The following is a 12,116-nucleotide window of genomic DNA, read 5'->3' on the forward strand; positions in this document are numbered from 1 at the left end:
AGATTTATATGGAGCAACCCATAGGATTTGTTGAAAAAGGTAATGAGCAGAAGGTATCCTTATTGCAAATGTCATTATATGGCCTTAAACAATCCCCTAGACAATAGTATAAAAGATTTGATGAATCTACGCTTAAGAATAGTTATAGAAGATGTAATTTTGACCATTGTGTGTATTTTAAACAACTTCAAAAAAACATGCGCATATATTTGATGATTTATGTAGATGATATGCTTATAGCATGTGAGAATAAAGAAGAAATCAATCAACTAACTAAATTCTTAAAATCAAAATTTGAAATGAAACATCTAGATGCAGCTAAAAGAGAATTCTAGGAATTGACATCTACAGAGATAGAAAAGGGGAATTTTAACCCTGTCCCAATCTAGGTATCTTAGAAAGGTTGTAAGGTTATTTGATATGTCAAACTGTAAGCTTGTTGCAACACCTACTCCTTCCCATTTTAAGCTAAATGTTGTTAAGGGAGATTTACCTAAAGATGAGGAAGCATACATGAAAAAGATTCCCTACTCAAATGTTGTAGAAAGCCTTATGTATGCCATGATAGGAACTAAACCAAACATTTCATATGGTGTAAGTTTGGTCAGTAGTGATATTTTACTTTTCTTCTGTCTAAAGAGTTTTAATAATGACAAACCTTTCAACAAATATGAAAATCAAGGATTTAATGCTTAGTGGCATTCAAAATCAAATTCATTTTTAACTCGACACTACAAAAAAAAAAATGGCATTTAGCGGCAATTTTTTTTTGCATTTAGCGACGGTTTTAACCACCACTAAGTAATTTAGCAACAGTTTTTCAAACCGCCGCTAAATCAACCATCGCAGAGCAATTAGCAACAGTTTTTAGCAATTGTTGGAGTAACTGCCGCTAAGTCATATTTTTTGCGGGGGTTTAAAAACTGCCGCAAAATAAGTAATTTAGTGGTGGTTTCGGAACTGCCACAAAAAATTCTAAAATATTGAATTTTAGTGACAGTTTCAGAACCGCTGCAAAAAATTTGAATTTTTGACAACCCTCACACGTGCACGGCCCCGCACGCACACATGCGAGCCTAGCCCTACGCGCCACATGGCGATGCTATAAATTAATTTCCCATCCTCATTCTCCCCTTCCCGATTTCGAACTCGGGATCTCCCCTACGCACGTACGCACGTGAAATCATCTAACCTGCGAAGCCTCCTGCTTATATATTTGCGCATATAAATTATATACTAATCCAACCACTATTTTCTACAATTATATTTTACATTTTTACTATAAATTAAAAAAATATTAAAAAACATAAATTAATTGATTATTTTTTAAAAGAATAATGGAATAAATTAAAAATAAATTAATTGATTTAAATTAAATTAATTAATTGATTAAAAATAAAAAGAAGATATTATATATTTCTTAAAATTATTAAAATTTTGTTAAATTTCTTTTTATTTTTTAAATTAAAATTTTTAATGAATTTTATTTAATTTTATTTTTAAGTTATTTATTTTTTTCTAAATTTAGCAGCGACAAAATTAAACTTTTTAATGAATTTTGCGACGATTTTTCAAAACCACCGCAAATGTCATTTAATTTTAATTTTTCATTATTTATTTTTTTCTTAAATTTAGCAGCAGTTTTTTAAAATCGTCGCAAACTTAAAGTTTGTGATAGTTTTAAAAAACTGCCGCAAGTGTAATTTAATCCTAATTTTTAATTATTAAATTATTTTCTGAATTTAGAGATGATTTTTTGAAAATCGTTGTAAAATTAAATTTTTTAATAAATTTTACGGCGATTTTGAAAAATCGCCGCAAATATTAAATTATTTTTATTTCTTAGTTTTTTAACTATTTTCTGAATTTAGCAACAGTTTCTCAATAACTGCTGCTAAATTTAATTTTAATTTTTAATTATTAAATTATTTTTTGAATTTAGCAGCAATTTTTTGAAAACCAAAAAATTGCTGCAAAATTAAATTTTTTAATGAATTTTGCAGTGAATTTGAAAAACCACCACAAAATTTTTAAAAAATGGCTACAAAAAAATCACTACAAAAAATCAATTTTTTTGTAATGCAACTTGAATTCAAAAGAAATGAAGTTAATCAATTTCAAAATTAAATGATTCCATGGGTTGAAATCTTAGATAAATTAGTCTAAGTAATCTTGAGATGGTTTCAAGTGTTTGTGAATCAAATATCTAGCTCTTCTTTCAATCTGTTAACAAAGTATTCAATTTTTATGGCATTTGTCGACTAAGTTCAGTATTCGATCGACTATTAGATCTTTATGGATTGATTATGTCGATAGAAGGCCTTGGCTCTGTCGATTATGTCATATGCTGTCGACTATCATGAAGCTTAAAATTTTCATTTTCCTTAGTCTATTGACTAAGCCTATGGCTTTATCGACTAACAAATTGTTTCTATCAAATCTATCGATAGATGGCTCGTGTCTGTCAACTATGTCTCAAATTTGTATTTCATATCTATCAACTAACTCATTTGTCTGTCGACAGTTTCTTTCGTAGAAAGATATAACAACTAGTCTTTTGCACATTAACTCTCGGCCACCGATCCACAATGGTCCGATTTTTGGATTTTTCCACCATCAACTATAAATAGGTGATTGAAGATTCGTTGAAACTCTCTTAGAACATTTATTGCCCAACTACCAAACATTCAAGTTGTCGCCGCACTTTAAATTTCATTTTCTCTTTTATTATTGTTTTGAGGCTTTGTACCTAAGTGTTAACAATCATTTTCAAGCCTCTTATTTTCTATAGAGAGAACTCATAACTAAGAGTTTTCACTCTTAGATTCTCTTATTTCCTTATATTGTATTTTACCTAGCGTCAGCTAGAGGGCCTACGTGTTTAGGAGGGTTTTATCTCTTCCTAGTTGTGGACTAAAAGACCTACTTGGTTAAGTAGGGGATTTTAATAGAATTGCTTGAAAAATTCTTAGTGAGAAACTATGGTAGTGGACTAGGCTTGGAAAGCCGAACCACTATAAATTATTGTCTCCTGCTATTGTGTTTATTTCTCACTTCATCTAGCCTTTCATTTTAATATTCATTGTGTTTTATCTTACATCATTTCAATCAAGGATTTTTGTAATGTAAGTTTAAATTTTTAAAATAACTCAATTCACCCCCCCTCTTGGGTTTTGGTGCCATTGCTACATTTATATCAAGTAGGTTTATGAGCAAGCCATCTAAACAACATTAAAGTGTTGTAAAATGGATCTTAAGGTACCTCTAAGAATCAGTAAACAGAGGTTTGGTTTATAATTCAAACCCTAGAGACACAAGCTGCATAAAAGACTTTTGTGATTTAGATTTTGTAGTAAATCTCGATAAAAATAGATCAATAATAGGCTATGCCTTCACTATAGGTAGAAACCTAATAAGCTAGAAGTCAAATTTCTAACACATTGTGGCTTTGTCCACAACTGAAACAGAGTATATATCTCTTACTGAGGCAATTAAGAAAGCAATCTGATTGCAAGAAATTACTAATGAATTGGATATGGCTAATCAAGTATCAAAAGTGTTTTGTGACTCTCAAAGAGCAATTCACTTTTCTAAGAATAGTACATTTCCTAAAATAACTAAACACATAGATGTCCATTTGCACTTTGTTAAAGATATCATAGCTAAGGATCAAGTTAAGGTTGAGAAAATCCCAACTGATATTAATCCAGCCAATATGCTAACCAAATCAATACCAGTGGCTAAGTTTGAGCAAGCATTGTCCTTACTCAATGTCCTTCCAACATTATTAGAAGTGGTAATATAGGGCCCCAATCAGATCCAAGACCACCATTTGAGTCAAGGTGGAAATTGTTAGGTTGACTCAAAATAAGTTTGAGTCTGTCAATTGTCAAGAATTAGGCTATTAACAGATAGGCTTATTGTGGTCGTGAGGGTTTGCAGCCCTAACGGCCCTTGTCTTCTTATATATAGTTTGCAACCTAAAAACTAACACATGTTTTTATGTTCCCTATATATATTTGTGTGTGATTAGAGAATTGTAAGGTGCGCAATCAAAGCATCTGATTAACTCTCTATGTGTGAATCACTAGGTTGTGAGAAATAGAAAGGTTTGAGTGGTGGGATTGCTCGGGTTGTATGGGCATTGTACTATGTTTTTCTTAGAGGGATGTTGAGAGGATCTTGTGAGTGTTGATTGTAAATCTTTTATTCAAGCTTTCTAGTGGATTGGCCAAGGGGACAACCCCTGCCATGAGTAAGGTTCTTTACGAATCCAAACATGTAAATCTTCATGTTCTGCGTGTGTGCGTAAAAGGTGTGTTTGTTCCTTTTATTTCTTTTCTCTTTTCTTCTTGTATTGTTCTTGTTCTTGGGAATATCTGTCGACCACCATGTATTAGCAAGTCGACAAGCAATGTGGATTATCAACAACTGGCGTAAACCATCGTGGACAGTTGACAATGTTTGAATGTGCCCTTCTATCAAATGAGAAAGAAGGTACTTTTGTGTGATTGTTTGAACTATGGCAACTGTGCATGGGGGGAAAAGAACCAAGTGCATTATCTTTGATTAAGACCCATTAATAACTAATGTAATTAGGAGGGTCTTTTCAAACACAACTCTCTCAATTTTCCCTGCATAGCAAACCAACACAACTCTTTCTGCTCTCTGCACAACAAACTCAATCTATTTGCTCAACAAATCAAAATTTGCAAACAACAACCCTAAAAACCAAAGAATTATACACAACAAAAAACACCCTGCACAAAACCAAAATTCAAACACATAATCCCAACAACTCTCTCTCTCTCTCTCTCTCTCTCTCTCTCTCTCTCTCTTGTTTTGGTTATGCATGTCAAAAAGACAAGGTCAAATTCAACTGGGTCGGCATTTGGTTTTTTGCATTTGTTCTCCGCCACAATTAGGAACAGTAGTTAGGTGAAAGTGGAGGAATTAGGACTAGTGATGCTGATGCTGACAATTGGAGTTGGGATTCTGGATTTTGCATAATCAGAATCCATTTTTATGCCATTCTCAAAATTTACAGAACAAAATTTATTGAAATTTTAACTAAAAAGATTTAAATTGGGAAAAGGGCAATTTTCAATCGAAAACGTTAAACTCAAACTACAGAACTACTTTATAAAAGTAATTTAATACCTAAACCGTTAGTTTAGTGAAAATTTACAAACAAAAATTAAATTAGGAAAGGGGCAAAATTAAATTGGGAAATCTTTTTATACCATTCTCAAGCACATAATCGACACGGTTTGGGTAGCAGCGACGGAAGGAGGAGTGTAGAGTGATGGAGGTGACAATGACGATGGACTAGGCAGCTTCATTGTGGAGCAGTGAGGGGAGAATTTGGCTTGGAGAAATAGGGTTGTGAGGGAAAAAGAAAGAAGAAGTCGGCTTTGAAGCGGCGAAGCCATGAAGGCCGTGCAAGAGAGATTAAAGAAGATGGAAGAAGTTGTGAGGGAGGAGTGGGCTAGAGAAAGTGAAGAAGATGGAAAATAAGGGAAGAAGTCATGCGGGAAGAATTGGCTTTGGAGTGAAATATGGATTTTTGTTTAAAACGACACCGTTTAGTTTAGCACTTTCTCCTAAAGATTAAGAGTCTAGGTGGAGGAGCATTATCTCATTATACATATCATATACATATCATATTTTATTAATATGTACATATATATGTATTTATTTATATGTGTTTAACCCATTTGACCATTCATTTGACCAAATAAATTTGTCTTCAAATTAAACTAGGATTCATTCCCTTAAACTTCTAAATATTTTAAAAATATTTTGAGGTGTTAAAAATACAGACATTGGACACTATGTTTGTAATGCCCCGTCTTCCCAGAACGCCCATTACCTCGAGATTTCGGGAATATTTTTTTTTTTTCAACATCATATATACAACATAAGCCTCTCGATATACATACCTTCATCATAATCCTTTCCCAACAATCCTGATTGTACATTCTCAGCATATCAAAATTTAAAATTTAATAGACTACAACAGGTAATATCAATCACATCAACGAAAGCAAGATCGAAATCTCAATGATATATAACCGACAAATTCCTTTTACAGTTAAATAACCAAATCGATGTTTCACATGAAAATATCAAAATATTACATAACCTCGAAACATCGTAATCATAGACAAAAACCTATGAAAACTAACAATAACAACTACATCTCGACGACATCCTTTCCCTTGGCGCCACTATTTTCACCTGGAACGTTTGAATATTCCAGGGACATAGTCCAAATTAGATACTGAGTCATCTAAATGAGAGTTCAAAAACATTTTTATGAATATATGCATAATCATATATAAAACCAACAAATCCTGACATTCCCCAACCTAAGAAAATCCCACATAGCACTTAGCCCTAACCGAAAAAAATACAATCTCTCTAAAGGCGACACGACAACATCGACCCATTGGCAAACACGATAAGAGGGACAACCTCGACATATGAACCTGGGAATCACCACAATATCATTGTTAGGCATTACGCTCCTACTCTATGTTGCACAAAAACACCTCATAGGAGCCGTTTCCGAAACGTTTCCTATTCCCTTTTCGGACCCTATTTATGCCTATTTTTTTAAAAGAATGTCCGTTTCCACATTTCAGTTTCTAATAGGAAATGTTTCTCGTTTCCGTTTCCGTGCAACATAGCTCCTACTCAAAAGCATTCCAAGACCCAACGTAACTCTAGCCGCTAGAGTACCACATTAGCACTATCCCCGGAATCAACGGCACCTCGGTATTAATGTTATTGCTCAAAGAAACCTGGCGTGGTGTCCACTCTTAGTCCCGCCACTTGAGCCAACAATCGGGGTGGTGTCCACTCTCAGTCCCACCACTTGAATATCATAAGGTGAAAGTCTCAACCCCATCCCAAGTAGGTCACATGACAACAATCCTCGGCACGCATCCCGAGTGCTGTCACTCAAGGGCCACACTACAAGTTAACAACCCACGTCCCACATAGACAACACATAACATGCCAATGCCGAAAATCATAACATGCATAACATAAAATCAACATTTCAATATATGCAATTTACCGTACGAAATTCAATGCATGTGTAAATAATCGTTTGGACGAACCATCGCACGAAACCAACCACTCACGATAAATCAAAAATGATCAAAGTAACAAGAATACACATAGGAATTGGATTGAACAACTCACAGAAAACCATTCACATGCCACAAATAAGTTTTTTCGATATAACAACTCACTTTTAGATGCAACTCAAATTTTTTCGAAAAGCATGAAATGCCTCGATTTGCGTGCCCACCTCAAACTTCGCACTAGTCACTTCACCTTAAGCCACAAGACACCATAATCATCCAATAATCATCAAAATATAATTTTCTCCTTAATTTCCTCACATTTTTCATTTTTTTCTCCTATTTTTCTCACTAATAATCCAAAAATAAATATTTACACAACTATTTTCTCAAATATTTTTACATAATAAATCATAAAATAATTTTTCAAGAATTTTGAAAAAAAAAATCGAAAAATACCTCTTTGGCACGCGCCCCCACACGCCAAGCGAGTAGGTTGAGTGTGGCAGTCGCACGTGAAGGCCACAGGCGCCTTCTTCTCAGGCGAGCTCCTCGCCGGCCAACGACCGAAATTCTTCTCCGACTACACCGGCTGGTAACCTTATCCAAGTCAATCACGAGGGTACCCTTGGGTGCCTGAAACGACCATCAGAGGGCCTCCGAATCAAGCAAAATCAAACCCGATCCGGCCACCGTGCGCAACTTTCCGGCCACCCTCAAACCACCTCGAAAACCCACGAAAATTTCCAGAAACTCTCTTCTTAACTCAAGAATCAAAAGCCCCTTATTGGCTTCCTTTGATTCGCCCTCAAACTTGAGCAATTTGTTACTCTAAAATCGACTAAAAACCCTCACTATTTATAGGCCAAAACCGACCCCCACATGGCCAATCTCTGGCCATAGCTTCTCCCACACGCCTTTTGGACCATCCTTGGCCATGCCCTAACGAAATTTGGCTATCATTTCTTCGGATTTTCCTGCCAAAAATCACGGCCAAATCGACCATGCCTATGCATATTTTTTGAAATTACAGTTTAGCCCCCCTTGAAACTTTCTTTTACATTTTGGCCCTTATCCTCAAGTGCCTAAATTATCCAACTATCCCACTAAGCCCCATAAGATCTAAACTCTCCATTCCACCCCCGAAAACAAAGAAAAACCATCGTTTATACCTCTCTCGACCAAAATTAATAAATTACACGTAGGCCCGATTATACATAGGATCATATGCTGATTGAAAATCCTTATGTTTTCTTCTCGAAACTTCTTAAGGGTTGTTTCTTAAATTTAATATAGCCCTACTCGAGGTCCCGTTGACTTTCTAGAAATCTCTTGCCATTATTCGGTTTCTCAGCCTGAATCCTAACTGTACCGAAAATCGTTTCAAATCAAATTTCTTTCTATGTCATAAATCTTATCTCGGCATTTTCTTTAGGCATCTGAGCCCTGGGATACTCTGCAGCTGATTCAGCGATTTATTTTACTATCAAACCCACTTTTCAGTATCCCAAATTCCTCGAAATTACGTGGCAACCTTATGCCAATACAAGGTATTACAATGTTAATATAATCTTTGCAATTATCAAACTACTATCATGTGTTTTTGTACTTCAACAAATTATAATAATGTAGCGAAAAAATTATATAGGTTATTATCACCCATTTATTTGTAAAACAAAAATTCTATTTGAGTATAGGGTTTAAAACTCATTGCCCTTTCGTAAAATCAGTCATGTGTATATATATATATATATGTGTGTGTGTGTATGTATGTATATGCAGGCAGCCACAAGAGGGTAGAGGCAGAGCAAGTTTCCACGTGCACTGTTCAAGTCCAGTATATAGCGCGCGATCGAAACCCTAATTTTCCCATTTCCATCGCTTTAATTTTACTCTTTCTGCTTCTTCTTCTCTTCTTCTTCTCTTCTTCTTCTTCTTCTTGGTCTTCGCCAATCAACTCATTATCAGTCTTTATCTATCTTGACCGCCGGATATATATCATTGAAGTGATCGTTAATCTCACAAAGAAACTCCACAGTCCAGGAGTACGTATCTGGTGTCTTCCAAACTCGATCGATCCCAGAAGTTGCAGAAGCTCGCAATTAAGGTGGATCCGATTCGATTCGTCAACGAGGACGATGAATCGGAGAAGAAAGAGGAAGAACACATCTTCCCTGTCTACTCAGCACGCTCCCAACACGACACTAGGGCCATGGTCTCAGCTCTAGCTCGGGTTCTTGGAAGCCCGCTTCATGAAAGCCCCTTAGCCCCTGATTCCCAATCTCAAGCTATGGAAGCCAACCAGTTTGAGCACAGTCCAGATCAAGGTATGTAACTGATGATTAACATCACATCCATCACATAATTAATTAAGATGAAATCTACGATATATATATTAATTCTGGACAAGCAGTATTCTTCCTCAATTTCTAAACATTTTAGATTTGGGGATGAGTTTTGCTGGCTCTGAAGCCACCTGTAAGTACTGATCCAAGCCCTAAAATCAGCTAAGCGCATTCAATGTTTCAGCTGCTAGCTAGAACTTTAAATATGTATGTATATGTTGTCATCGAAGAGATCCAGCAGCCATTACTCTACTAGATAAACTCATTCATTATGCTAAAATAATAATTAATATGCATATATCTATTTGTGTGTGTGTGTGTGTGTGTGTGTGTGAAGAACCCTAATTATATATGGATCTTGTATGTTCATGAAGAACTGCCATTTTTTTAACTTCAGTGTGACCTAATTTATGTGAAGGGAATTACCAGGAGAGAAGACAGTATAGAGGGGTTAGGCGGCGACCATGGGGCAAATTCGCAGCCGAGATTCGAGATCCGAACAAGGCAGCCCGAGTCTGGCTTGGCACTTTCAAGACGGCCGAGGACGCAGCACTGGCTTATGACGAGGCTGCTCTCAGATTCAAAGGGAACAAAGCCAAGCTCAATTTTCCGGAAAGGGTTCAATGGAGGACCGAGCTCGGATGCCTCGTCACTACAGCTCGGCAAGACTTGCGAATCAATCCTCAGCAACATCTCTATTCGGTTGCTCCGAATGATCACCCACTGCCATCTCATCAAGAAGCTTATCTCCACACTCAACAAGTTCTTCCTGATGAGGCTAGTGCTGTGAACTATGGCTTTTCGGTTCCATCTTTGGCATCCCAACATGAAGCACAAGGAGGAGAGCTCACAAGGCCTTCTTCTGATCAGTTTGGAAGTAGTAGTTCTACTTGTGATCCTCGTACTTATCGGATCAATTAATGATGCAAATCAAACGTACTCTCAACAGGTGATATCGCAAATTAAGTTTGATCCACATGATCATGAAGGTGGTGACACAGCATGTGGGTGCAGTATCTCGAGTAAGTTGTGATTTTTCAGTGCAAGCTTAAGCACTCTCTTAATTATCAATGCCTTGTGTATTTCAATAAGAATTGGTTAAAAGAAATTACATTTTCACTAAAATAAGGAATATTAATGTTTGGAATGTTGCAACTCAATATATTTTGCTACTCCGTAGGTTTTGTCCCTATATTTATACCATTCATCCAATGCTTGCTAACTGTTATTTTCTTGATTTTGCAACTTTTTCTCTGTAAGCAAATCTGAAAAGAGATGGGTGTTATGGAAGGTGAAAGAGGATTAATTAGTTCAATCAGTAGGGGATATTGTGTAGAACTATAAACAATGGAGGGTGAGAAGTGAGAAATACTAGAACAATATTAATATTTAAAAGTGGCTACCATAGCATCTAATTAAGTTCATAAAAAAAAAGGTATTTATAGTGCATGAGCATTTTCAGATTACTAGAATCCAGAGATGATCATTTTGTAATCACTTAATTAATTAGTTGGGAGATGATTGCTTTCACAAGTAGTAGTCGTGGCTCAAATAGGATATTCTTTAGTGAGAGGGAACTCTTATAATTATAACTAAAGAGATTATTATGTTAGTTGGTCTATATATCTCTCATTTTTATCTAATAGAAAAAACTAATTAAATATATTGATTGTAATTGATAGTATGTAACTAGTCAAAATTTAAGGGCTCAAATACATTAATCGGAGACTAGCTAGTTCCTAGCAAACACACGAAGAACCATGGTAATTCCATGCATTTGATAACCATGAAATATGCTATACATGAGAATTATCCTTGAGGAATCATCTTTAATCAGGTGATGGTTGGATAGCTTCTCAAATTTTAAATCACATGGGATTATACTTTTTTAGGAAATACACATTTGGGTGTATAGATATATATATATATATATATGAAAAACTTATTCTGGTGGGAATAGGAAAATTTGTTGGGGTTATTGATTTAAATGGACTTTTCCTATTATAACTCCAAGTGATGTAGGACTCGATAATATGAAAAATAATATAGTGAATTTATTAAGAATATTTTTTCATAATTATCATCTTATTTAGAGTTGTGAGAATATATATATAATTGCAAAGGGTTTTTTAGTTTTTTATGTTAAAAAATTGTGTGATTAGATGGTTTGTAGTTTTTTATTTAAAAACTACGTACATATCCATTCAGCCTATTGTTGTGAGATTCTATACATAAATTTAATTATTAAAAATGAATCAGATTAAACTTATTTGATTCATTCAGCCTTATGACTCAATCATATATCTATAATTAATGATAAACTTATTTGATTCACGGAGCACATAAATAACAAAAGCTTGAACTCTTAAGGCGCAATTATAGTAATTAAGTTCATCTAATTCCACTTGAACATTTGAGACTGCAAGTTCTTTTTTTTTTTATTATTATTATTACTAAAACAAAATAAAAATAAAAGTGTTGAAATAAGCCAGTCTCTAGAGGCACTTTTCAACAGCTAGCTAGACATTTCCACGGCTTATAAGTTGAAATTGTTGAACATTACTTTGACCTGTATTTTAATTGGAATTTAAATGTTCTTTTCTAAGATAACTTACATTTTTTAAAATCAAATATATAAAATTAAATTTAGTAAAAAATAAATATAAATGTTGTGGCA

At 34.8% G+C, this 12,116-nt stretch overlaps 1 protein-coding gene and 1 long non-coding RNA gene across 2 annotated transcripts; one reads left to right on the top strand and one right to left on the bottom strand.

The window, feature by feature from the left end:
* Positions 1–6,043: 6,043 nt before the first annotated feature.
* Positions 6,044–10,011, bottom strand: LOC127790609 (uncharacterized). The gene is made up of 2 exons (XR_008020798.1): positions 9,866–10,011; positions 6,044–9,429 (listed from the first exon to the last, which is right to left on the bottom strand). It is a non-coding gene; the product is annotated as an uncharacterized LOC127790609 (long non-coding RNA).
* LOC127790608 (ethylene-responsive transcription factor ERF115-like) lies at positions 9,280–10,599 on the top strand. The gene is made up of 2 exons (XM_052320185.1): positions 9,280–9,421; positions 9,858–10,599. The coding sequence occupies exons 1-2, from the start codon at positions 9,307–9,309 to the stop codon at positions 10,358–10,360; spliced, it is 618 nt and encodes a 205-aa protein (XP_052176145.1). The 5' UTR covers positions 9,280–9,306; the 3' UTR covers positions 10,361–10,599.
* The last annotated feature ends 1,517 nt before the right edge of the window (positions 10,600–12,116 follow it).

The sequence above is a fragment of the Diospyros lotus genome, chromosome 14 (assembly GCF_014633365.1).
Source record: "Diospyros lotus cultivar Yz01 chromosome 14, ASM1463336v1, whole genome shotgun sequence".
Lineage (NCBI taxonomy): Eukaryota > Viridiplantae > Streptophyta > Magnoliopsida > Ericales > Ebenaceae > Diospyros > Diospyros lotus.

Coding starts and splice junctions, on each gene's coding strand:
- LOC127790608 (XM_052320185.1), top strand. CDS start 9,307: ATGGTCTCAGCTCTAGCTCGGGTTCTTGGAAGCCCGCTTCATGAAAGC. Junction 9,422..9,857: donor TGAGCACAGTCCAGATCAAG/GTATGTAACTGA, acceptor ATTTATGTGAAG/GGAATTACCAGGAGAGAAGA.